The sequence below is a fragment of the Scyliorhinus canicula genome, chromosome 1 (genome assembly GCF_902713615.1).
Source record: "Scyliorhinus canicula chromosome 1, sScyCan1.1, whole genome shotgun sequence".
NCBI lineage: Eukaryota > Metazoa > Chordata > Chondrichthyes > Carcharhiniformes > Scyliorhinidae > Scyliorhinus > Scyliorhinus canicula.
This window is the reverse complement of record NC_052146.1, coordinates 274,620,138-274,647,930: the sequence shown is the minus strand read 5'-3', so window position 1 is coordinate 274,647,930 and position 27,793 is coordinate 274,620,138. Positions and strand designations below refer to the sequence as shown.

Genomic DNA, 27,793 nt, shown 5'->3' with positions numbered 1-27,793 from the left:
TTGCCTGGGGTCAACCTTTTCGTGCTAAGTGCCCTACTGACAGCTGTCACAAAGAAGTTTGGGCTAAGACTGGGATTAGCCCACCCTCTTAACTGGCCAGATAATGAAGAATAAATAACAGACATCATGATATTATGGATCAGAGCGTTAATTATAATAGAATGCTTATTTTCTTGTGAAACAGTATATTAAGTGAGCTTGTATGTCTAAATACATAGGGGCAACGTGTTTTGATTACTTGTCTCTATTTGATTACTTGGCTCTATTCAAGGCGGCCTGATCATGGCAAACATGCTTAAAACCTACATGCTGTGACTTACAATGCAATGGGACATGATATTCCAGAGTAAGCCTATACTAAGGGTTTTAACGGTGATGTACATATTTGTTTAGCTCTTGTAAGCCTTCGTCCTCCAGCTCCCAACAAAAAGCAGCAGAGAATCATTATTGATCTGCTGACTGCCCTTTCACAGGCTGCTGGGTCCAATGTATATATCTTGTTAAATGGTATTAAAAGTCTTCATTCGATTCCACTTAAAGTGGACAGTGTTTTTGGCCTGAAGGTCCCCAGATTATCAATCTAAGACTTGTAGCTTACATGCTGCATCCTTATATGCCGACAACGGCAAACCCATCCCCGTCGACCCTGCAAAGTCCTCCTTACATGTGGGGGCATGTACCAAATTGGGAGAGCTGTCTCATAGATTAGTCAATCAACAGCCTGACGTAGTCAGACTCCCAGAATCATACATAGAACAGTACAGCACAGAACAGGCCCTTCGGCCCTCAATGTTGTGCCGAGCCATGATCACCCTACTCAAACCCACGTATCCACCCTATACCCGTAACCCAACAACCCCCCCTTAACCTTACTTTTATTAGGACACTACAGGCAATTTAGCATGGCCAATCCACCTAACCCGCACATCTTTGGACTGTGGGAGGAAACCGGAGCACCCGGAGGAAACCCACGCACACAGGGGGAGGACGTGCAGACTCCACACAGACAGTGACCCAGCCGGGAATCGAACCTGGGACCCTGGAGCTGTGAAGCATTTATGCTAACCACCATGCTACCCTGCTGCCCCAAAAATACCTTACAGACAATGTCCTAGACACCACCATCACCATTCCTGGGCAGGTCCTATCCCACCGGCAGGATCAACCCAGCAGAGGTGACGGCACAGTGGTATACAGTTGGGAGGGAGTTGTACTGGGAGTCCTCAACATTGACTCTGGACCCGACTTCCGGTTGCGGCTATGACCAGCTAAGTCGCACGTTTGGCTGCTCCTGCGAGGAAGGTGTTTTCAGGCCGATTGGAGGGCCCCTAACGGCGCTGGAACGACGATTCCTGGTGGGGGAAGGTTCCCAGAGGAGAACCCTGTAAAATTTATGGTCGTCACCCGAAGTGGGGCGGAAAAAAAAGCGGCAGCAGCTTCCGGAAAAAAGCGGGGGAAGAAACCCAAAATGGCGGCCGGCGGCGCACCCGAGGACTGGAGGAAATGGGCGGAAGAGCAGCAGGCCGTTCTCCTGCGCTTCTTCACGGAGCTGAAAGTGGAGCTGCTGGAGTCGATGAACGCGACGACCACCAGGCTGATGGGAGCCCAGGCGACCCAAGAGGCGTCAATTCGGGAGCTGCAGCAGGAGATGGCTGTGAGGGAGGAGGAGGCCACGGTCCTCGTGGGAAAGGTGGAGGTGCACGAGGCACTCCACCTGAAATGGCAAAACCAACTGGAGGCGATGGATACCCGCATGAGGCGGAAAAACCTGAGGATCCTGGGCCTGGCAGAAGGGCTGGAGGGGTCGGACCTCCCGAGGTATGTGGCAGAAATGCTGGGCTCACTGATGGGGGCAGGGACCGTCCCTTCGCCCCTGGAACTGGAGGAGGCCTACAGAGTAATGGCCAGGAAGCCAAGAGCAAACGAACCCCCGAGGGCGGTGCTGGTTCGGTTCCAGCGACTCAGTGACCGGGAGAGGGTGCTGAGGTGGACCAAGAGAGAGAGGAGCAGCAAATGGGAGAACTCGACGGTGAGGATCTACCAGGACTGGAGTGCGGAGGTGGCAAAGCGGCGGGCCCGGTTCAACCGGACGAAGGCGGTGCTGCATGCCAAGAGAATCAGATTTGGGATGCTGCAGCCAGCGCACTTGTGGGTGACCTATAAGGACCAGCACCACTATTTCGAGTCCCCGGAGGAGGCGTGGGCCTTTGTTCAGGAAGAAAAGCTGGACTCGAACTAGAACCAGGGGATACTTGGCGGTCGTTGCCGCTCTGGTACTTTAAGCTGGACACGTGGCTTTCTTTTGGTTGGATTTTCACTTGGCTGTATTTTTGGACCCCTTTTTTTTTCTCTTTACCAGGTTTTTTCTTTTTTCTGTTATTTATAATGTTATGTTGGGGGGGCGGGGTGGGGGGGGAGTACCGGGGGTATGTGTTTCTTGTGGGGGTTCTTTTTATCGGTGGGGGATCGGGGACGGGGGTGGAACTGAAGATGGAGGGGTGGGGAGTGGCAGGGCGAAAGCGCGGGCTTTCCTCTGGTTTCCCGCGCGCGGGGCAGAGGAGGGAGGAGGGTGGGAGGAAGGGGCGTGGTCAGCAATGGCTCCCTTTCCCGCGCTGGAGCGGGGTCAGGGAGGGGTGGTAAGGGGGGGATGTCCCCCATGCCGGGAGGAGTCGGAGGAGCCGGCAGGGGCAGCCGGGTCAGCGTAAACCAGCTGACTTACGGAAGTACTATGGAGGGTGCATCGCGGCTAGGAGGGGTCCTAGCCTGGGGGGGGGGAGGGGGGGTGGGGGGGGGGGGGGGGGAGGGGGAGGGGGGGAAGGGGGGGGCTACCGGGTTGCTGCTGAAAAGGCCAGGGAGGAGAAGTTGAGGACCGGAGGGGTGGGGGGAGGGCGCCATCGCCATGGGGAGCGGGTCAGAAGGGGAGGGCTGACTCGGGGCGAGCAGGTGACAGGATATGGCTAGTCGGCAGGGGAGAGGGGCGGGCTGCCCTTCGACCCGGCTGATCACTTGGAATGTGAGGGGGCTGAATGGGCCGGTCAAGAGAACGAAAGTAATCTCGCATTTGAAGGGACTGAAGGCGGATGTAGCAATGCTACAAGAGACCCATTTGAAGGTGGCGGACCAGGTCCGCCTGAGAAGGGGGTGGGTGGGACAGGTGTTCCACTCAGGACTGGACGCAAAGAACCGGGGGGTGGCGATCCTGGTAGGGAAGAGGGTGTCGTTCGTGGCGGCGGAGGTGGTGGCGGATAAAGAGGGTAGATATGTCATGGTGAAGGGTAGGCTACAGGGGGAGAAAGTGGTGATGGTTAATGTGTATGCCCCGAATTGGGACGACGCTGGCTTCATGAGGCGCCTACTGGGCCTCATTCCGGACCTGGAGGCAGGGGGCCTGATCATGGGGGGGGACTTCAACACAGTGTTGGACCCCGTGCTGGACAGATCGAGTTCAAGGACGAGTAGGAGGCCGGCAGCGGCAGAAGTGTTAAAGGGGTTTATGGAGCAGATGGGAGGGGTAGATCCCTGGAGGTTTGGGAGGCCGAGGGCGAGGGAGTATTCCTTTTTCTCCCATGTCCACAGAGTCTATTCTAGAATTGACTTCTTTGTATTGAGCAGGGGACTGATCCCGAAAGTACGGGAAGTGGAGTACTCGGCCATAGCGGTCTCAGACCATGCGCCACACTGGGTAGATTTGGAAATGGGGGAGGCGCGAGACCAGCGTCCGCTGTGGCGCTTGGATGTGGGGTTGCTGGCGGATGAGGAGGTGTGTAAGAGGGTCCGGAAGAGCATTGAAAGATATCTGGACACTAATGATACGGGGGAGGTGCAGGTGGGGATGGTCTGGGAGGCCCTGAAGGCGGTGATCCGGGGGGAGCTGATCTCCATACGGGCACATAGGGAAAGGAGGGAGAGACAGGAGAGGGAGAGGCTGGTGGGGGAGCTTTTGGACGTGGATAGGAGATATGCGGAGGCACCAGAGGAGGGGCTGTTGGGGGAACGGCGCAGTTTGCAGGCTAAGTTCGACCTGTTGACCACCAGAAAGGCAGAGACACAGTGGAGAAGGGCGCAGGGCGCGATTTATGAATATGGGGAGAAGGCGAGTAGGATGTTGGCGCATCAGCTCCGCAAGCGGGATGCGGCTAGAGAAATTGGGGGAGTGAGGGAGAGGGGTGGGAACGTAGTGCAGAAGGGGCCAGAAGTAAATGGGGTCTTCAGAGACTTCTATAAGGAGCTGTATCGGTCAGAGCCGCCGACGAGGGGAGGGGGGATGGAGGGCTTCTTGAACAAATTGAGGTTCCCCAAGGTCCAAGAGGAGCTGGTAGAGGGGCTGGGGGCGCCGATAGGGTTAGAGGAGCTAGTCAAGGGGATTGGGCATATGCAGACGGGGGAGGCGCCGGGGCCAGACGGGTTCCCGGTGGAATTTTACAAAAAATGCGGATTTGGTGGGCCCTGTGCTGGTACGAGCCTTCAACGAGGCATGGGAGGGGGGGGCTCTGCCCCCGACAATGTCGCAGGCACTGATCTCTCTGATTTTGAAGCGGGACAAGGACCCCGTGCAGTGTGGGTCATATAGGCCTATCTCGCTCCTGAATGTGGACGCCAAGTTGCTGGCAAAGATCCTGGCTACCAGGATAGAGGATTGTGTGCCGGGGTGATACACAAGGACCAGACGGGTTTTGTGAAAGGGCGGCAGCTTAATACGAACGTGCGGAGACTGCTAAACGTCATCATGATGCCGGCAGTGGAGGGTGAGGCGGAGATAGTGGTGGCATTGGACGCGGAGAAAGCATTTGATAGGGTGGAGTGGAAGTACCTGTGGGAGACGCTGGAACGGTTTGGATTTGGGGAGGGATTTATTAAATGGGTGAAGCTGCTCTATTCGGCCCCGACGGCAAGTGTAGTGACGAATGGTAGGAGATCGGAGTATTTTGGGCTCCACCGGGGGACCAGACAGGGGTGCCCCTTGTCCCCCCTGCTCTTTGCACTGGCAATTGAACCGTTGGCGATGGCACTGAGGGGCTCAGGGGGGTGGAGAGGGCTGTCAAGGGGCGGGGAGGAGCACCGGGTATCGCTGTACGCGGACGACCTGCTGCTATACGTGGCAGACCCAGAAGGGGGAATGCCGGAGGTGATGGAACTGCTAGCAGAATTTGGGGCCTTTTCGGGGTACAAGCTAAACTTGGGCAAGAGTGAGGTATTTGTGATACACCCAGGGGACCAGGAAGAGGGAATCGGGAGTCTCCCGTTTAAGAGAGCAGGAAAGAGTTTTAGATATTTAGGGGTGCAGGTGGCAAGGAACTGGGGGACTCTCCACAAGCTGAACTTCTCCAGGCTGGTGGAACAGATGGAGGAGGAATTTAAAAGGTGGGACATGGTGCCGCTGTCGCTGGCGGGCAGAGTGCAGTCCGTTAAAATGACGGTCCTCCCGAGGTTTTTGTTTTTATTTCAGTGCTTGCCCATCTTCCTCCCTAGGGCCTTCTTCAAAAAGGTGGCGAGTAGCATCATGAGCTACGTGTGGACGCACGGCACCCCAAGGGTGAGGAGGGTCTTCTTGGAGCGGAGTAGGGATAGTGGAGGGCTGGCATTACCCAATCTTTCGGGGTATTACTGGGCGGCAAATGTATCGATGGTGCGCAAGTGGATGATGGAAGGGGAGGGGGCAGCTTGGAAACGAATGGAGAGGGCGTCCTGTGGCAACATAAGCCTGGGGGCCCTGGTAACGGCGCCATGGCCGCTCCCTCCCACGAGGTACACCACGAGCCCGGTGGTGGCGGCCACCCTCAAGATCTGGGGGCAGTGGAGGCGACACAGGGGGGAAGTGGGAGGTCTGATGGAGGCACCGTTAAGAGGGAACCATAGATTCATCCCGGGGAACATGGACGGGGGATTTCAGAGCTGGCACAGGGTGGGCATCAGGCAGCTGAAGGATCTGTTTGTAGATGGGAGGTTTGCGAGCCTGAGAGAGCTGGAGGAGAAATTCGGGCTCCCCCCGGGAAACATGTTTAGACATTTGCAGGTGAAGACATTTGCTAGACGCCAGGTGGAAGGGTTTCCCTTGCTCCCCAGTAGGGGGGCGAGTGATAGGGTGCTCTCGGGGGTCTGGGTCGGAGGGGGGAGGATATCGGACATCTACAAAGTAATGCAGGAGGCGGAGGAGGCATCAGTAGAGGAGCTGAAAGCCAAGTGGGAGGGGGAGCTGGGAGAACAGATAGAGGATGGGACAAGGGCTGATGCCCTGGAGAGGGTTAATTCTTCCTCCTCGTGTGCGAGGCTTAGCCTCATTCAATTTAAGGTGCTACATAGAGCCCATATGACGGGGACAAGGATGAGTCGGTTCTTTGGGGGTGAGGACAGATGTGTCAGGTGTTCGGGAAGTCCAGCGAACCATGTCCATATGTTTTGGGCATGTCCGGCACTGGAGGAGTTCTGGAAGGGGGTGGCAAGGACGGTGTCGAGGGTGGTGGGATCCAGGGTCAAACCAGGATGGGGACTTGCGATCTTTGGGGTTGGGGTGGAGCCGGGAGTACAGGAGGCGAGAGAGGCCGGAGTACTGGCCTTTGCATCCCTAGTTGCTCGAAGAAGGATACTAATACAGTGGAAGGACGCGAGGCCTCCAAGCGTGGAAACTTGGATTAATGACATGGCAAGCTTTATTCAGTTGGAAAGGGTCAAATTCGCCCTGAGAGGGTCGGTACAAGGGTTCTTCAGGCGGTGGCAGCCTTTCCTCGACTTTTTGGCTCAGAGATAGGGTACAGAGGTCGCAGCAGCAGCAACCCGGGGGGGAGGGGGGGGGGGGGGGAGGGGGGGGAGTGGGGGGGGAGGGGGGGGAGTGGGGGGGGTGGCAACAACGGCTGTGGTGGGTTATTTACGGTTGAAATGCGGGCAAATTTGCTTGCAGTTCATGTTTGATGTTGATTGTTGCTTTGTTTGTTTTTGGGGGAGGGTGGAGGGGGGGGAGGGACAACGCGCGCGCGAGTTCGGGCGGGGGGGGATATTTGTTAAGAGGGAATATTTTGTAATATTTTATAGTTAGTTGGGGTAAATATCTTCATGTAAAAAATTCTTTCAATAAAAATTATTTAAAAAAAAAAAACATTGACTCTGGACCCCATGAGGTCTCACCAGGTCAAAAGTAGGCAAGCAAACCCTCCCCCAAAGCTGATGAATCAATATTCCTCCATGTTTAATACCACTTGGAGGAGGGTGGCAAGGGTGCATAAAGTGCTCTGGGTGGGGCACTTAATGTCCATCACCATGAGTGGCTCGGTATACCACCAAAGACTCAGCTGGCTGGGACCTAAAGGACATAACTGCTAAACTGGCTCTGCATCAAGAGGGAAAAACTTGACCTCATTTTCACCAACCTTTCTGCTGCAGATCCATCTGTCCATGACAGTATCGGTAGGATTGACCACTGCACAGTCCTTATGGAGATAAAGTCCCGTCTTCACATTGAAGATGCCTTCATCATGTTGTGGCACTACCACCATGCTAAATGTGATAGACTTCGAACAGATCTAGTAACTCGAGACTGGGCATCCATGAGGTGCTGTGGGCCGCCATCAGTAGCAGCAGAATTGTACTCAACCACAATGTGCGATATCATGGCCCAGCATATCCCCCACTCCACCATTAACATCAAGCCGAGGGCTCAACCCTCGTTCAGTGAAGAGCGCAGGAGGGCATGCCAGGAGCAACATCAGGCATACCTAAAAATGAGGTGTCAACCTGGTGAAGCTAAAGCACAGGCTTACTTTCCTGCTAAACAGCAACAGCAGCAAGAATAGAGAGCGATCCCACAACCAATGGACCAAATCTAAGCTCTGCAGTCCTGCCACATCCAGCTGTGAATGGTGGTGGAAAATTAATAACTAACTGGATGAGGAGGCTCCACAAATATCCCAATCTTCAGTGATGGAAGAACCCAGCACATCAGTGCAATACATAAGGCTGAGGCATTTGAAACTACCTTTAGCCAGAAGTGCCATGTGGATGATCCATCTCTGCCTTCTCCGGAGGTCCCCAGCATCGCAGATGCCAATCTTCAGCCAATTCAATTAACTCCAGGCAATATCAAGAAACAGCAGAAGTCTCTGGATATTGCGAAGGCTATGGACCCAGGCAATATTCTGGCAACAGTATTGTAGACCTGTGCTCCAGAACTTAGCACACCCCTAGCTAAGCTGTTCCAGTACATTTAAAACACTGGCATCTACCCGCAATGTGGAAAATTTCCCAGGTTTGTTCTGTGCACAAGAAACAGGAAGTATCCAACCTGGCCAATTACCACCCCAACAACAGTCTACTCTCGATCATCAGTAAAGTGATGGAAGGGGTCATCAACCACGCTATCAAGTGGCACTTACTCAGCAGTAACCTGCTCACAGATGCTCAGTTTGGATTCTTCCAGGGTCACTCCTATAAGACCATAAGACATAGGAGCAGAATTAGGCCATTCGGCCCATTGAGTCTGCTCCGCCATTCAATCATGGCTGATATTTTTCTCATCCCCATTCTCCTGCCTTCTCCCCATTACCCCTGATCCCCTTATTAATCAAGAACCTATCTATCGCTGCCTTAAAGACACTCAGTGATTTGGCCTCCACAGCCTTCTGCGGCAAAGAGTTCCACAGATTCACCACCCTCTGGCTGAAGAAATTCCTCCTCGTCTCGGTTTTAAAGGATTGTCTCTTTAGTCTGAGATTGTGTCCTCTGGTTCTAGTTTTTCCTGCAAATGGAAACATCCTCTCCACGTCCACTCTATCCTCGCTGTATCCTGTAAGTTTCAATAAGATCCCCCCCCCCCCCGCAATCCTCATCCTTCTAAACTCCAACGAGTACAGACCCAGAGTCCTCAACTGTACCTCATACGACAAGCTGTTCATTCCAGGGATCATTCTTGTGAACCTGCTCTTGACCCTTTCCAAGGCCAGCACATCTTTCCTTTAGATACGGGGCCCAAAACTGCTCACAATACTCCAAATGGGGTCTGACCAGAGTCTTGTACAGTCTCAGACGTACATCCCTGGTCTTGTATTCTAGCCCACCTGACATTAATGCTAACATTGCATTTGCCTTCCTAACTGCCGACTGAACCTGCACGTTAACCTTAAGAGAATCGTGAACAAGGACTCCCAAGTCCCTTTATGCTTCTGAATTCCTAAGCAGTTCCCCATTTAGAAAATAGTCTGTGCCTAAATTCCTCTTTCCAAAGTGCATAACCTCACACTTTTCCAGATTGTATTTCATCTGCCACTTCATTGCCCACTCTCCTAGCCTGTCCAAGTCCTTCTGCAGCCCCCTTGCTTCCTCATTACTATCTGCCCCGCTACAGATATCTTTGTATCATCTGCAAATTTAGCAACAATGCCTACAGTTCCTTCTTCCAGATAATTAATGTATGTTGTGAAAAGTTGTGGTCCCAGCACAGACTCCTGAGGCACACCACTAGTCACTGCCTGCCTGAAAAAGACCCCTTTATCCCACTCTCTGCCTTCTGCCAGTCAGCCAATCCTCTATCCATGGCAGGATTGTGCGCATAACACCATCGGCTCTTGACTTATTTAACAATCTCCTATGTGGCACCTTGCCAAAGGCCTTCTGGAAATCTAAATCAAGTATGACATCAAGGAGTCTGAGCAAAACTGGAGTCAATGGGAATCGGAGGAAATCCTCCACTGGTCGGAGTCATACCCGGCACAAAGGAAAATGGTTGTGGTAGTTGGAGGTCAATCATCTCGGCTCCAGAACATCACTTAAGGAGTTCCTCAGGGTAGTGTCCTAGACCCAACCATCATTGCTGCTTCATCAATGACCTCCCTTTCATCATAAGGTCAGAAGTGGGGATGTTCGCAGATGATCGCACAGTGTTCAATACAATTCGCGACACTTCACATACTGAAACAGTCCATGTCCAAAAGCAGCAAGACCTGAACAATATCCAGTCTTGTGCTGACAAGTGGCAAGTTACATTCGTGCCAGGCAATGGCCATCTCCTACAAGAGAGGATCTAATCATCGCCCCTTGACATGGCACGGTGGCGCAGTGGTTAGTACTAGTATCTAGTAGTTAGTACTGTTTCTTCACAGCGCCAGGGACCCGGGTTTGATTCCCGGCTTGGGTCACTGTCTGTGCGGAGTCTGCACGTTCTCCCCGTGTCCGCCTGGGTTTCCTCCGGGTGCTCCGGTTTCCTCCCACAAGTCCCAAGAGACGTTCTTGTTGGGTAAATTGGACATTCTGAATTCTCCCTCGGTGAACCCGAACAGGCGTCGTAGTGTGGCGACTAGGAGATTTTCACCGTAACCTCATTGCAGTGTTAATGTAAGCCTACTTGTGACACTAATAAAAAAAAAAAATTATTATTCAATGGCATTACCATCGCAGAATCCTCCATGATCAATTTCCTGGGGGTTACCATTGACCAGAAAGTGAACTTGACTAGCCATATAAATATTGTAGCTACAAGAGCAGGTCAAAGGCTAGACTCCCCAAAGCCTGTCCACCACCTACAAAGCACAAGTCAGGAGTGTGATTGCATACACTTGCCTGGATGAGTGCAGCTCCAACAACACTCTAGAAGCTCTATACTATCCAGGACAAAGCAGCCACTTGATTGCCCTTCCACAAACATTCACTCCTTCCACTGACAAAAAGTGGCAGGTATGTGTAGAAGATGCAGTGCAGGAACTCTCTAATGTTTCATAGGCAGCACCTTCCAAACCCACGACCACTACCAGCCAGAAGGACAAGAGTCGCAGGTACCTGAGAACATCACCACCTAGAAGTTCCCCTCCAAGTCACTCACCAACCAAAGATGGAAATATCGCCGTTCCTTAAGTGTTGCTGGGTCAAAATCCTGGAACTCCCTCCCTAATAGCACAGTGGGTGTACCTGCACCTCAAGGGCTGCAGTGGTTTAAGAAGGCAATTCACCACCACCTTCTTGAGGGCAATTTGGGATGGGCAATAAATGCTAGTCTAGACAGCGACACCCATATCTTGTAAATTAATTTTTAAAAATGATCCTTAGCAAGTTCAGGTCTTTTATAACCTGAGATGTATCAAAGAAATAATGGATTTGGCCAAGTCCTGCACCGATCGAGTATAGTTATGACGCCATTATCTCTGAAACCAGCCTGGCTTGGTTTAAGCAGTAATGTTTTGATATTTGTAACATTGTAGGCATGAAGAATCTATTACACTGAAGTATGAATAGGTGTAACTTGATTCAGCATGTATAAATAGAAGAATCTGAAAGCCGTCATTTTGCGTGGTATTTCCTATCCAGATATTCACGAATGATCTGAATGGAAAATGCTCTCAATTATCCACATCATTAGATTAGTGGAGCACAACTTCATAATATTATGTAGAAATTCTACAGTAATGGTTTGTTCTAAACTGCCTCTAAATAACATTTAAAGATGCATTCAGGGAGAACTGATTAAAAATGGTGCATGCACAACTTCTGAACATATGTACACATCATCCAAATAATATGTGCCTCTTTGAAAAGCTGGTTGTTTCTATTGGTGACATTTTATTACAACTTGACACAATGCATCTCTATGGTCAGGGATTTTAATAATTACATACATTGTAACTTGGGAATTAATTTTTTCTTTTTCTGCTTTGTCTTAAAAATACATTTAACTGCATTTCTGGTGATAATTACTTGATCATTACTCAATTTTCTGCCTCTGGAGGGCATCAAAATAATTTACAATTATTATATGATCTACATAGCAAAGGAAATCTGCAATAAAGTTGAGGTGAACATTTTGGCCGTGGACCCATAAGGAAGTCTGAAGAAATTAGTTTTGATAAAGGTCCTACACCCAAAACATTGATATGGAGCATGGGACTGGTGCATTTCCCAACATTTCTGTTTTACAGGAACAGCAAAGTACACTGCTGCTACCTAGTGGTAGAACACTACAGAAACACCACAGGCATGTAAGGGCTGCTTGTGACCATTTGTCCAAATCTAAAATAATTACTGGATTGGTATAAGACTATGAGAAGTAGAAGCAGCAGCAGGCCATTTGGCCCCTTAACCTGCTCCACCATTCAATAAATTCATGGCTGATCTGATTGTGGTCTTTACTTTGCTTTATCCCCCTTGTCAATAATAAATCTGTAACTGAATCTTCTTTATATTCAATGACAGCTGCTCTTGTGAAGAAAATTTCAACGTCTAACAACCCTCTAAGGGAAAAAGAATCCTCCTTATCTTTGTCTTAAATGAGAGACTTGTTATTTTTTAAATGTGCCCTCTAGTTCTAAACTCTCTCAAAAGAGGAAACCTCCTCCCCGAATCAATCCTGTCAAGTCCCCTCAGGATCCTTTATGTTTCAATAAGAATTCTTCTCATGTTCCTAAACAGCAATGAGTATAGTCTTAACTTCCTCAACCTTTCCTCACCAAGATAACACCTTTGTCCCAGGAATCAGCCGAGTGAACCTTCTCTGAACTGCTTCCAACATAATTATATTCCTCAAGTAAGGAGACCAAAACTGCACACAGGACTCCAGGTCGGGTCTCACCAAGGCCCTGTACAGCTGTAGCAATATTTATCTACTTTTATAAGCCATTCCCCTTGCAATAAAGACCAACATTCAATTTACCTTTGCTATCACTTGTTCTTGTTGCATACAAGCTTTTTATGATTCGCGTAACAGGACACCCAGAACCTATCCCATAGATTTCTACGGGGTTTCAACTTAAATTATATTCTGCTTTTCTATTCTTCCTGCCAAAGTGGACAAACATTTGTACTCTTTTTAGAAAATGAAATGTTAATGTAGTTGGAACTGAGGTAACTATCAACATAGGATTGTGTATGGTAGTTTGTTACTATAAATTTGTTACCTCTCTTTGCACTGTTTTACAGCCAAAGGATATTGCTCACTTTTGGGAACTAGGTGGTGGAACATCACTATCTGATCTTGCTCAGATTCCAATCACCATCGACAGTATAAGGTTTGTGTTTGTGACACTCTGAAGTTTAATACAATCTGAAGGATATTAGAATCCACAATAATATTCTGTTTTTACCAGAATGTCTTTGTTGTATTTTTTTATGCATGCTTTACTTTTCTAATTCTATCATGGGGAAATACCTGCCGACTGCTTGATACTTCACTGTGCTGAAGTTGCTATCCTGCATTGTATGGTCTTTGTTCTGCTACTCTGGTGCTCCTATGGACTTTTCCACCCATGTTTTTAGCAATTATATTTAAAACCTATATTTTTTTTTGAACAAAAGCCACATTTTACGGTTAGTTATTATATAGCTATTCATTGCACTACTGTCTGGACTAAAGACTTTTTAAAAAAACTATTGATATCCTTTTCTTTCCCTTTTTTTTCTCCCTTTCGGTTCTCTCTTTCAGTGAGAAAACAGCTCCCACAATTCTACTAATGCTATTGTAGCCAAACTCCTAAAATAATTCAGAAGCCTACACACAGATAATTTGGCTACCAGTTGTCATCTTTTAATACCAAGAACTGTTTGGTCTTTGGTTCATTATTAGACTTTGTATAACATAGGCTTTGCATATTTACTTTCTGGGGAATTGAATGTGAGGGCATTGGCTGTATGCCACTTTGAACCACTGAGCTATCTTTGACCAGCTACACAATAACGAGAACTTGCACCATTTATATAGCATCTTTAATGTTGGAATACATCTTGGGCCCCTCAGAAGAGCATAATAAGGCAAAAGTTGACACTGATCATTTTCATTCTTTCACAGGAAGTGTGCATTGTTGGCAAGGTCAGCATTTTAATTGCCCATTCCTAATTGCTCTCGAGAAGGTGGCAGTGAGCTGCCGCTTTGAACCACAGTGCTGTTTGGGAGGGAGTTCCAGGATTTTGACCCAGCGACATTAAAGGAACAGCAATTAGTCCAAGTCAGGATGGTGCGTGGCTTGGGTGGAGAAACTTGCAAGTGCTGGTGTTGTCAACCATCTGCTTCCCTTGTCCTTCTAGAGGGTATAACAGGTGCTGTCGAAGGAGACTTGCTGAGTTGCTGCAATGCATCTTGTAAATGGTACACGCTGCTGCCACTGTGCATCAATGGTGGAGGGAATGGATGTTGGTGGTGGTGAATGGGGTGCAAATTAAGCGGGCTGCTTTGTCCCAGATGTTGAGTTTCTTGAGTATTGTTGGAGCGGCACTCATCCAGGCAAGTGGAGAGTATTCGATCACGGTCCTATTTGTAGATGGTAGACAGGCTTTGAGGAGTCAAAAGGTGATTTAATCGCCAGAGAATTACTAGCCACTGAACTCTTGTAGCCACAATATTTATATGGTTGATCCAGTTCAGCATCTGGTCAATAGTATCTCTCAGGATGTTATTGGTGGAGGATTTAGCGATGGTAATACGTCGCAGGGAGCTGGTTAGATTTTCTCTTGTTGGAGTTTGTCATTGTCCAGCACTTATTTGGCGTGAATGTAACTCGTCAGTTCTCAGCCCAAACCTGGATATTGTCCAGGTCTTGCTGCATTTGGATCCAAACTCCTTCAGTATCTGAGGAGTCGCAAATGATGCTGAAAGTTGTGCAATCTTCAATGAACATCCCCACATCCCCACTTCTGACCTTATGATGGAGAGAAGGTCATGGTTGAAGCAACGGAAAATAGTTTACCCAGGACACGGCCCTGAAGAAATCTGCAATAACATCCTGGGACTGAGATGATTACCCTCCAACAACCACAACCATCTTGCCTTTTGCTAGGTATGATTTCAACCAGTGGGGAGTTATCCCCCGATTCCCATTGACTACAATTTTGCTGGGGCTTGATGCCACATTCCATCAAATGAAACGATGTCAAAGGCATTCATTCTCATTTCACCTCCTGATTTCAACTCTTTAGTCCATGCTTGAACTAAGGCTACAATGAGCTCATGAGCTGAGTTGCCGACTGAACCCAAACTGAGCATCAGTTTCTGAGTAAATGCCGCTTGATAGCACTGTTGATGAGCTTCCATCACTTTGATGATCAAGAGTAGATTGTTGGGGAGGGGTGACATGGAGCCGCAGTGATTAGCACTGCTGCCTCAACATTGAGGACCCGATTCATTCCTGGCCCCGGGTCACTGTCCGTGTGGAGTTTGCACATTCTCCACGTGTTTGCGTGGGTCTCACCCTCACAACCCAAAGATGCGCAGGGTAGGTGAATTGGCCACGCTAAATTGTCCCTTAATTGGAAAAAAAAATTGGGAACTCTAAATTAAATAAAAGACTGTTGGTGTGGTAGTTGGGTGGGTGGATTTGCCTTACTTTATGTGGACAGGACATAGCTGTGCAAATTTCCATATTGCTGGGTAGATGCCAGTGATGTAGCTGTATGAACAGCTTGAGTAAGGGCCCAGCTAGTTCTGGCGCACAAATCGTCAGTCCTATTGCTGGAATGTTGTCAGGGCCCATAGCCTTTGCAGTATCCAGTGCCTTCAACCCTTTCTTGATTTCACGTGGAGTGAATTGAGTTGGCTGAAGACTGGTATTTATGATGCTGGGGACCTCGGGAGGAATGCCTAGGTGCATCATCCGCTTCTGTCTGTAGATTGTTGCAAATGCCTCAGCCTGGTTTTTTGCACCTATATGCTGGGCTCCCCCACTATTGAGAATGGGGATATTTGTGGAGCCTCTTCTTCCAGTTAATTATTTAATTGTCTGCTACTATTCATGACTGGATGTGGCAGGACTGCAGATCTTAGATCTGATCTGTTCATTGTTGGACAACTTAGCTCTCTATCGTATGCTGCTTTCACTGTTTGCATGCCAATAGGTTGACTCCGCATTTCTAGTTATGTCTAATGCTGCTCCTGGCATGCCCTCCTGCACTCTTTATTGAACCAGAGTTGATCCCCTGATTTGATGGTAATGGTAGAACAGGGAATATGCCAAGTCATGAATTTACAGATTGTGATTGTATACAATTCTGACACTGCTGTTGGCCCACAGCGCCTCATGGATGCCCAGTTTTGAGTTGCTGGATCTGTATGAAATCTGTCCCATTTAGGACAGTGGTAGTGCCACACAACACAATAGAGGGTTTCCTCAATGTGAAGGTGGGTCTTGGTCGCCACAAAGATGTTGTGGTTTCGGGTGCCTAGGTCGATGCCGGGTGATCCAACCGACTTCATTCCTACTTGTAGACTTCATAGGAGTTTGATAAAACTGTGTGGCTTGAGGCTGTTTCAGAGGACATTTTAGAGTCAACCACATTGCTGTGGGTCTGGAGTCGCATGTAGGCCAGACTAGGTAAGATTTCCTTCTCTAAAGGGCATTGGTGAACCAAATGGGTTTTTTACGAGAATCTGCAATGGTTTCATGGTCACCAACGTTTTAATTCCAGCTTTATTAACTGAATTTAAATTTCACCAACCACTGTGGTGAGATTCAACTTGTGTCCCCAGAGAATTTACCTGGCCTCTGGATCACTAGTCCATTACCAGTACGCCACTCTCAAACGGAGACATTAGATGAGGTATCAAAAATTTGGTGGGTCACATGTAAAGGTTTATAGAAGGACTTAAAATATTTGGGGTTTAAATGGCTGAAATTCCTCTACTTTTATTAATATGTAATTTCAAGATTCATATGTTTTAGGAATATACTGTTTCTTTGGGAATTGAGTTTTTAAATCATTAAATTGAAGTAGGTGAGAAATACCTGACTGAGAAACTAGTAAACAACACTGAAGCAAGTGTAATTCAAACTGACTTGGGTAATTACAGTTCAGTGGGGAAGGTTTTTGTTTTGCTGGGATGGTTGCAGGAGGTTTTCGAATCTAGGATTATAATGGCTCCTTTGGATCTATCTCGAGGAGCTAGTTTGTCTCAAATTATCTCGGGAAATGCTTTGAAGTTGGAGTGTAAGCCAAGCAAATTTCAATTATTCATGTGGGTTCCCCATATCAAAGATTCTAAAATCAACTTGTAAACGGGAGGATTCTTGATGGAGCAAGTAATTTTCGAATGAAGGTTGTTGTTCATATTGGAGATGTAACATTATTCCTGTGCGTCCTAGAATCAAGGGGTTGTTTTGAAGCTAAAAGAATTCATTTAAATCTATCTGCGACATCCCAGATATGACTTTGCCATGGTGATAGGTTGCAGTGAACTACCCCTTTTTGTGGGACTTTTCTGCATGCTTTCTCAGAGAAACACGCAGTCAGCTTGAAAGGCTGTGAGATAGAAATTGTGTATCTGCCAGCAACCAGGACAAGGAGTACAAAGGCCATTTGGAATCAGGGGCGTTCCTAATGTAGAGTCACTAAGCAGGAATTGCGCATTCCGCCTGTGCTCAGAATGAAAAGTCCAAGTTCATTAGGAACTAAAATTGTCAGATCTGCCTGGTAAAGTCATGGAAGTGATTGGCAGTGGAATGCTCACAGAGAGAGAGTGAGCTTTGGAAGTCTGAAGTGCCAGACTGGAAAACAGGAGATTTCAAGTGAATTTCTATGAGCTGTGGTACACCTTGTCTGCTCCCAGGAGAAATGAAAGAACTATCACCATCCTGGAAAATACAAGAGAACTCTTGTTTGGAATTGAACGCAGAAAGTGGCCCGTTAAGTTTAAGTAAAAGTTGTTTTAATTCAAAACGTGAAATCTTGTGGCACAAATTATTTCAGTCAATAACTGGGAGTTCAATTTTTCTTAAAGATTAATGGTCTCCCTCGGGATCATGACACACAAAAAGAAAAACGTTGCTACATAAAAGTGAGGTACCATATCGATACAATTTGCTGGCTGATCCAGCATAATTTATATCTTTGTCACTTGTATGCTCTGCAGTGAGCTCAGATATATGTAATTTGGCATGATGATGTGTGTGACATCCTCTAAAGAGACAGGTTCTACTGTTTATCAACTTTTAAATGACATTGAAAGCAATTGAAGGCATTTGTGATGCTTCATTTGAATTAGGAGACTTTCTATTGTTTTGGTTTTGGATCTTTCCAAACCCAATGACCTATGGACAAGCATGGAGAAACTGCTGATTGGAACAAGGAACCATATAAACACAACTCTAAATGAACTGGGCAGAAAAGATTCCATAAATGTGAATGACATCAAGCAAAGGACCTGGAAAACTTTGCAGAGGAATCACCCGGTGAGTCTAGCTTTGGAGAACTCTCTTTAACTTCCATAAATTAGCATTCTAAACGTACTTAAAAATGAATTGTATTGATTGCTGAGTCTATATTGTTTTGTGCATGAACAGTCATGACCAGGTGTAGTCTTCAGATTAAGCAGGATTAGAGCGTAAAGGATAATTGGAGCAGGTCACAGATGTAAGTCAGTCCTTGCTTTAAAGTAATTCATCTGTTATTTTTGTATAATACTTCAGTTTTTATGTAATTGAAATTGCAAACATGGAAATTAGTTAAGTAAACAAGTGTTTTTTTTTATTTAGTGAAAGTTGAGAAATGCAGGAGTGTAATTACATTGTGCTTAGTTTACTGAAGAATTTCCATTACTAATAGGGATATAACAGAAAAACAAAGTTAATAGAAGGAGGCCTATGTAAACAGAAAGTGAGGACAGACATGTTTCTTTTTAAACATATTTATTTGTGTCAGCATGAGTCGAACTGACCCACTCTTCTCCCCTGGGCAGAAATTGCATTTGTCTACATTTATGTCTGTATCAGTCATTATTCTTCAATTCATCCTTCAAACAAACCATGGGCGGGATTCTCCATCAGCCGACCTCGAAATCAGGAAAGGCGATTGGGCAGAGAATCAGTTGTGAGGCCAAAGTCGTGGCCAGCGCCGGGCACCCACCAGAATGCAATGCTCCAGTGCCTAGACAGCGGCAGCAATGTATTCTACTCCACACATACATTAAACATTTGCATATTATCAGCGGCCTGACCCAGTATTCTCTGGTGCCGCCGTGATGCTCCGCTTCCACTGGGAGGAATTACCGACGGCGAGTTTCACTTGTGCTTTCAAGAATCAGGAAATTGGCGCCATGGCTGCTGAAGGAGATAGAGGGCATATGAAATATGTCCAACTTCTCCATAGTGTGCTGACAGTTGTGCCGCCGGCCGGGGGCGGGGGAAGTAGTGGGGAACGGTCAGGAGGTGGGCTGTGGGATTGGGGTGGACAGGCATGGAACACCATTGTCGCAGCCTACAAGGCGGCCATGCGGCTGCGCAGGCCGCTGACTGCCGACTGTGAACTTAGTGCCATGGATCGTATGGGTGACCGCCCCAGGTACCTTCTGGACCCAGCCGACCCATCATCGGATGGGTGCACTCTAGAACAACCAGTGCCATTTTGTTGGCTGGGATGGGTGTGTGGGGGGAATGGAGTACTAATATGCAGCTGCAGCTTGTCAGGCTCTCGAGTGCTAATCCTGACCCTGGTGAATTGGACATTGTTTTCATTGGAATCGCTTGTATTCCATGTGGCGCCAGTGCGAGCCCATTAACGGGTCTGGAACCAGTATCAATTTTACTGTAGTAGAAGTCCACCCATTCTGTTCCAGCATCAACATTTAGTCTCTGAAGCAGAGAATCCCGCACCACTTACTACCAATCTCTGTGTAGCCTGGCGTGAATGATGAACACTACTCACGACTCCCTACGCTGCACTTGTTTGGCCTTGTTCCACACTGTAACCAATCACTATTTGTTGATGTATCATTGTCAATATACTCTGTTCAATATTCTTTTGTCCTATGTGGTTTAGCACACTGGGCTAAATCGCTGGCTTTTAAAGCAGGCCAAGGCAGGCCAGCAGCACGGTTCAATTCCCGTACCAGCCTCCCCGAACAGGCGCCGGAATGTGGCGACTAGGGGCTTTTCACAGTAATTTAATTTGAAGCCTACTTGTGAAAATAAGCGATTTTCATTTCATTTCCCTTGGTCACAGAAAAATATTTTCACTATACTTCGGTACATGTGACAATAAGTATCAATCAATCAATCACTCAAGTCTTGATTTTTAAAAAAACAGCGCAACCTAAACCTAAATATGAAAACCTTTTTAAGGATAACCACTGTAATAAACTGCACAGGACACAAGGGGCGGGGTTGATTGTTTTCCCATGTGGCTCAAGGAGTATGAGCTCCCCCCGCTAACTATGGGGCTGATAATGTATAAAAGATCACCAGTCAGGAATCGACCGATGCAGAGAAAGAACTCTAGGAGGTATAACCAGGACCCATGTAAATAGTTCCTATAAAAGTCTCCTTTTGTTTACTCGTTGGACTCCCCTCGCCTTTATTAAACTGGCGCCAAGGATTAAACTGGAACTATCGATGTGCCATTGCTGACTAAACTGCCTCTCCCTGACTTTGCTTCTGTCTTAATTTTCTGGAAACGATAGCATTTGACAAGCTTATCATGTTGGTGGGGAGCCATTTCATACCGACTCCATCCATCATTGTATAAACGTACAGATTCAATACGGCAGAAAGGTCAGAAGAGGAGTCAGTTTTCCGTTTGTAAAAAATCGCCGTATATTCCGAATATGGTGCTGTGTTGGCGGATATGCTCCGTGACCGCCTGGTTTGCGGTATTAACATCTCAAAATCCAAAATAAACATCTAGGTGAAGGTTTCCCATTATTGTGACAGTTGTCGCATTCCCGTTATTGTGGTACGGGGAACGGCCCCAAACTGATGGGGCGGGATTGGCTGCAGCAATTGCGGATCGACTGGTAACGTTTCCTTCAGGTGGAGACAGGGGGTTATACATGATACTGCTAAAATTCCCCGCTGTATTCTGGCACGTCTTGGGAAAATTAATAGTAATAATCTTTATTGTCACAAGTAGGCTTACATTAACACTGCAATGAAGTTACTGTGAAAAGCCCCTAGTCGCCACATTCCAGTGCCTGTGCGGGGTGCTGTGGCGAAAATCCAAGTGGATCCGCAGGCCTAGCCCCATTTTTTTTCTGTGCGCGAGTCCATAATGCTATTGTTGATTAAGTCGAGACTGAACTGCATGTGATTGGAGAGCCTCTGTATAATTCGGCCAGTTCATTTTACCGACTGGGCGGCGCCAGTGGTTCCGGTGATTAAACCGGATTGGACAGTCCAGCTTTGCGGCGATTACAAATTAACCGTCAATATGGCTTTCCATTTAGACCGATACCCATTACCTCGAATTGAAGATCGCTACGCCACACTGGCTGGTGGTTCTACGTTTACAAAGTTAGAATGCTTACTTACAGTTTAAATTGGACAAGGTCTCGAGAAAATATGTTACTATCAATACTCAAAGGATTGAACAAGTACATCCAGCTTCCATTCGGTGTATCTTCGGCTTGTGCCGTGTTTCAATACGTATAGGATTTCCCACACATTGCTTTCTATCTCGATGATGTATTGATCACAGTGGCAATGGAAGGTGAGCACTTGCGAAGCCTTAAGGCACTATTACAGAGAGTTTTGGAATATATCATTCACCTGCGTACAGCAAAGTGCGTATTCAATGCAAAGGAGGTGGTGTATCTAGGCTACTGGGTCGACCGAGGTGGTGTGCATGCACCCAGCCGCCGACAAAGTACAGCAGATCAAGATGACCCCCGCGCCACGTGATGCTACGGAGCTTTGCTCTTTCTTCGGGCTGATCAGTTATTACGGCTGTTTTATTCTGAATTTGGAGACTCTCCTGGCCTCCCTTTACCTTCTTCTACAGAAAGGCCGGCCTTGGGTTTGAGCTGATGAACAGGAGGCGGCTTTCCGGTTGGTGAAGCAGACCCATTTTAATGCATCTGCATCTGACATGCAACACATCACTATACGACATTGGTGTCGTCCTCTTCCATTGGATAGGTGATGGCTATGACCGTCCGATAGCTTTTACCTCCAGGACATGGATGGCTGTGGAGTGTAACTGTGCGCACATAGAGAAAGAGGGTCTTGACAGTCGTGTTCGGAGTCGAACGTTTTCATCAGTAAGTTTATGGCCGCCATCTTTCCATAATTTGTGATCATAAGTCACTCTATGGCCTGCTTCACGAAGATAAGACAGTGCCGCATTTGTGTCAGCCCGGATCCTGAGATGGGCTCTGCTTTTGGCTGCGTTACCAGTATTCCTTCAAGCACTGCTTGGGAATGGTGATGGAAAATGCCGACGCGTTGAGTTGCCTTCCCCAGCGGTGATTTTGGCAGATCCAGCCGTGGCTGACAAAATTGTCCATTGATGGCTGCCTGCATCCACGTGTAGACACAGACCGACCCGGTGAACAGTGAACCACGCGACAGCTTCCAGTGGAGTTAAAGGCCTTTTCCACCAAGATGTTAGAGCTGACCATCGAGGATGGTATCTTCCTATGGGGCACGAGGGTCATCGTCCCTGGAAAGGTTGAGCTTTGGTTCTGAAAGACCTTCACACGGCACATCCGGGTATCTCCGAGATGCAAATGCTGGCCAACGGTTGCGTCTGGTGGCTGGGATTCGATGTAGACCTTGAGGTGGTAGCCCAGCGCTGTCCCGTTTGTCAAGAACATCAAAAACTTCCGGCAGCAGCTCCCCCGAACCCATAGGAATGGCCTAATGTCCCTGGGCTCATGTTCATGCCGATTTTGCTGGCCCATATTTAGGATCCAATTTTCTCATCTTGGTGGATGTGCACTCAGTGGCTGGAGGTCCACAAAATTGCATCCATCACTTCCCGCGCAACATCAAACAGTTTTGCACCTCGTTTTCGGTCCACAGCATACTGGAAGTACACGCTACCGACAATGGGGTCTCATTTACTAGTGAAGAGTGATGTGTTAAGTGACTGCAACTGGATGCAGTGAAACTAGAAACAGGCTTCCGACACAGGAAATGGTCCAACACTGTTTTATTGAACTTGCTAATTGCTGTAAATAATCTGCTGTGGGTTAACACTCTATTAATCTAACTGATAACTTCCTACTGGCTTGACCAGACTAGCTCTCTATCACATGGAGATGATGCTCACTGGTTTGTGCACTCTAACTATCTCAGTAGCTGTGTCCTGCAAGAGAGGGAGAGTCTTAATACCCTGTGGGCTTTATAGTGGTGGTGTCCTGTCTGGCGATTGGTTTTTCTGTGTTGTGTGTGTTCATTGGTTATCCTGTGTGTCAATCACTGCCTATCTGCATCTCATTATATACATGAGTGGATATTATGATAAAGAGTTTGCTGCATTCACAAAAGCAAATGGCAGTCGCCATGTTCGTATTGCTCATTAAATGGACTGGTGGAGCATGCCGTACAGACAGTAAAGTGGGCCTGCAGAAACAAACCACAGGATCGATGGATACCAAGCTGGCACATCTTCTCGTATAGAACTACACCTCATGCTATGACTGTGCTGGCCCCGGTCGAAATTTTGACGGGTCGCTGACTCGAGACTCGTTTGGTCTTGTTGCTCCCTGGCATTGGCGCAGAAGATTTACACGGGTGTTTACCGGCTAGGCATCATCTTCTATGGCGTTTCACACCTGACGAAGCGGTTTACACCCGTAACTTTGGCACATGTCCTCACTGGTTCCCGGGGGTTGTTGCTCGTCAATCCAGTCCTGTATTGTAGCAGGTCCGTGTTCGGAGTCAGCTAATGAAGCATCACCTGGATCACCTCTGTGCCTGGAGGTTTGCTTGGGAGGCTACCCCGGAGGACCTCCACTCGGTCCCGCCGGTTGCTCCGGTTACGTAACCTGTGCATTCGACTACCTCTTTTTCTCTTGATACTGAGATGTCTGTTGTCTGATTTCGATTTGGAGGCACAGACCTCTGCGGTCTCTGATTCGGAATGGTTCAGCTGCCTTTGGATGGTTCTCCGCCCTGACGTTCCATCTGCAAGTGTCGTTCTCTAACTAGGTATATGCCAGCCGGCCCAGTCCCACTGCCCGGCAACGATGTGCCACAGCGTCTGCATCATCCCCCGCCTGCCGGGACTGCACCGGTTCCTTCTGTTCATTCCTCGTTGTCGGTGTTTTTGACTTCTACTCCTCGTCTTCATCGCCGTCATTGTTCCCCTTGGGAATCTTCAGACTTTGAGATAAATAGTTGGTCTTATAAATAAACGTCTTCTTTTGTTCCCTTGTCAGACTCCCCTCGCCTTTATTAAAACCACAGCATTATGACAACTATCTCTGGAATTGATTATGAATCTGGCACAGCTGTAGGTGTGTTTCCCTTTTCTGTCCCAACAGCTACCTACCTGCAATTTCAATGTGAATTTTTAAAAAATCATGCACAATCTATGGCCATTCTTTTCCGTATAGTGATAGTCAAACCTTGCTGCCAGTACTTGTTTTAAAATGCGAGTGGAGTTTTTGTTTTTTTTCTGTCCATTTCTGAAAGATAATCAAATTAACATTAAACTCTCCTGTGAATGGCAGGTTATGGTAACACCCTGTCAGACACATATGCACACAAACACATTATTGCTAATTTGTCAGCTTGATAAAGATTTTAACAAGGCTACTATTGGCTTCAAAATACTCTTTCACGGTGATATTCTGTATTAATATGAATATCAAAGACCTTCCTTTGAAATTATTACCTCATCTGGTGATGTACGCCTTCCATCTCAAATATCTTGGTGTAAGATAGCATCAGCCTTAATCTTTTGTTTTAATCATAATTGGGTAAAATAAAGTGAAATTTGTCTGTAGAGGTTTATTGCGCTGACGGTCTTTTGTGTCTAGCACTTAGCTAGAGCGGTCACAACATGGACAGCACGGCAGCACAGTGGTTAGCACAGTTGCTTCACAGCTCCAGGGTCTCTGGTTTGATTCCCGTCTTGGGTCACTGTTAGTGCGGAGTCTGCATGTTCACCCCATGTCTGCGTGGATTTTCTCCGGGTGCTCCGGTTTCCTCCCACAGTCCAAAGATGTGCAGGTTAGGTGGATTGGCCATGATAAATTGCCCTTAGTGACCAAAAAGGTTAGGTGGAGTTACAGGGGTAGGGTGGAGACATGGGCCTAAGTAGGGCACTCTTTACAAGGGCCGGTGCAGACTCGGTGGGCCAAATGGCCTCCTTCTGCACTGTAAATTCTATGATTCCATGAACATTTCAATAAGGTGTCATTTGACTTCAGCTTTGCGTGTGTTTTGAGTTGGATGTGGGGTACAGATAGTTTTGAGGTTTTTTTCCAGCTATTTTGTACAGATGTATTGAGGTGTATGTATTCCTTGAGCATCAAAATACATTTATTTTTATTTCTCTTTTAAAATTCCAACAGGACTGGGAACTAATTGATCCATTTCCTATTCCTCTTGTTATAATTGGGAGCAAGTATGATATTTTTCAGGTATGGTACAGATTACATTATTCATTTTAATTGCTGCACTTTCATTAGTTAGTTACTGTTGAACGCGATAGCTCTGTTGATTTGCTAACCAGTGGGTTATTTCTATAGGATTTTGAGTCTGAAAAGAGAAAAGTAATCTGCAAGACACTGCGTTTTGTAGCTCATTACTATGGAGCTTCATTATTGGTATGTTTGGATTATTTACATGATCGTATTTGGAATCAGTCTCTAGTTTAGGTAAATGCTGATTTGTTCCTTATTCATTTATATCTAGGGTAAGTTCATAAAAGAGCAAGAAGATCACCGAGACAGGGTGCCATTTAAGAGCTTTGCTTACAGTTATGAAAGCAATGTGCCCCTCTTGATTTTATTCATTTATTCTTTTATTTGTTCATGGGACGTGGGCGTCGCAGACTGTACCAGCCCTAAAGGACATTAGTGAACCAGATGGGTTTTTATGACAATCAGCAATAGTTTCATGGTGATCATTAGACTTAATTCCAGATATTTTATTGAGTTTAAATTCCATCACCTGCCGCAGTGGATTCAAACCCAGGTCCCCAGATCATCACCCTGGGTCTCTGAATTACTTCACCAGTGACAATACCACTCTGCCACCACCTCCCCATTTGCATACTGAGTAATTAATGTTGATCCAGACCAATACCAGTCATCTGCTCCTGTTGTTCCTAGAATTAGAGATTATTGTCGGCTCTGCTGGTAATCTTAACTTTCGATAGTTTTAATTTTTGGAAATAATGTTACAGAATGGGCTAGATGCAAAGCAAAATTCTCTGTGCCCTGTGCCAACAATATATCAATTACCAGCCTCAATGTCAGAAGAAAGCTACCTTTACATTTTCCACAATCATCATCTGAAAAGATTGCTGGTTGCACAAAACATTTGGTAGTTTAGCGCTGTGGGCTCACAGTCAGTAAGAATTGGTTTGAGATAGATAAACCAATTGAATGTAATACTCTTAACCTTCACTTAATCATCTTCGACTAGATTTGTGTTTAGTTTTAGACTCCTTCTTGCACATCATGCCCCATCAAATCTTTGGTGTATAGGAAAACAGAAGGAAATACTCAATGCTGTCAAAATGGTTTCATATTTATAATTTTTTTGTTTCAATCTTTCTCATATCTATTGTGTTCCTTGCAATGTCCAAATATATGAATGAGTAAGAAATTAGAAGAGGAACATCCATGTCAAATTCAAAAAACATAATCTATTTAGTTTTTCAGCAACAAAGCAGAAAGCACGATATCTAAGATGCGGACCATCCTAAACCATTTGGCATTCGGCACTGACAGAAGGTGAGCAACATGTATATTACACTTCCAGTGCCTACATCTATATGCGGTGACTATTTAATAAGGGAAATAGGCCCTAGATATGCCATTCTTAAAACATGTGTTTGTGGCACAAAACAATCCAAAAGCATGACAAAGGAAGGGAGCCCTCTGACTGCCCAGCAGACAATTTTTCTTTGCTGGCTCTCCATGGTGTGACAACCCTCAGAAGGACCACGGCAGATCACTAATCCATCTCCCAATGGGGCTCTTAGATAACGAGTTCCTGTGATAGCGGGTGGAGGCCCGTCCATCTAGGATTCACTAGTGATCCTTTTAAATGCTACTTCCAGATCAGGAGCTCCAACAGTCCCGGGCTATGACATTTGTGTTGTATGTCGCAGTAACGGTACTAACTTTTGAGTTAAAAATAAACCATTTTTAGCCGTATTCTTCATGTCTTTGGAATACCACAGACTGTTTTGAAAGGCTTTTTTTTAAAACATGTAATTCTTCGAAATCTCTAATGCTCTCTGTGTTTTGTAGCAAAACAGTATCTGTCGAGTACAACAAGCCACTGTTTGTCCCAGCTGGGCTGGATTCATTGAGTTTGATTGGTAAGTAACCGAAAACTATTTTATAACACAGTAATTTATAGTGGTGAGGGGCTACAATATGCAACAGGCTATGCTAGCTATTAGAATAATGTGAATGGGATTCAGGTTCAATCTCCCTTTCTACAAGATAGGAAATTAGAAATAGGAAGTTGTCCCTTTGGATTCACCACCTGACTGGAAACATTTTGTCTTTGTTTGCCTAACTCCCAATGTGTGACCTGGAAAGAAAATAGAGATTCCTCTCAGAAAATGCATTTTTGTAATTTGCTGAGGTTATTGAGACCTTATTAGAAAGTCCAAAAACATTAAAATAAATTACAGTGCATACCAGTAACAGAAAACTCAACAAACTCCTTAAGCATGGATTACAAGGGCAGCACGGTGGCGCACTGCTGCCTTACGGCGCCAAGATCACAGGTTCAATCCCGGCTCTGGGTCATTGTCCGTGTGGAGTTTGCACATTCTCACTGTGTTTGCGTGGGTTTCACCCCCACAACCCAAAGATGTGGATTGGCAATGCTAAATTGGCACTTAATGGGAAAAAAAATGAATTGGGTACTCTAAATTTATTTTCTTTAAAAAAGGGCAGCAGAGATAATCCAGGAAATTATAGGCCGGTGAGCCT

At 46.7% G+C, this 27,793-nt stretch overlaps 1 protein-coding gene across 2 annotated transcripts in view; it reads left to right on the top strand.

Moving 5' to 3' along the window:
* Positions 1-27,793, top strand: part of dync2li1 (dynein, cytoplasmic 2, light intermediate chain 1) — a 49,225-nt gene that overhangs the window by 4,032 nt on the left and 17,400 nt on the right. Inside the window, exons 5-10 of one of the 2 annotated variants that reach the window (XM_038813624.1) lie at positions 12,889-12,977; positions 17,936-18,122; positions 25,187-25,255; positions 25,364-25,441; positions 26,496-26,575; positions 27,098-27,168. In XM_038813624.1, the coding sequence (XP_038669552.1) occupies positions 12,889-12,977; positions 17,936-18,122; positions 25,187-25,255; positions 25,364-25,441; positions 26,496-26,575; positions 27,098-27,168 (574 nt within the window). The remainder of the gene's footprint in view (positions 1-12,888; positions 12,978-17,935; positions 18,123-25,186; positions 25,256-25,363; positions 25,442-26,495; positions 26,576-27,097; positions 27,169-27,793) is intronic. The other variant, XM_038813631.1, reaches the window with a different exon arrangement.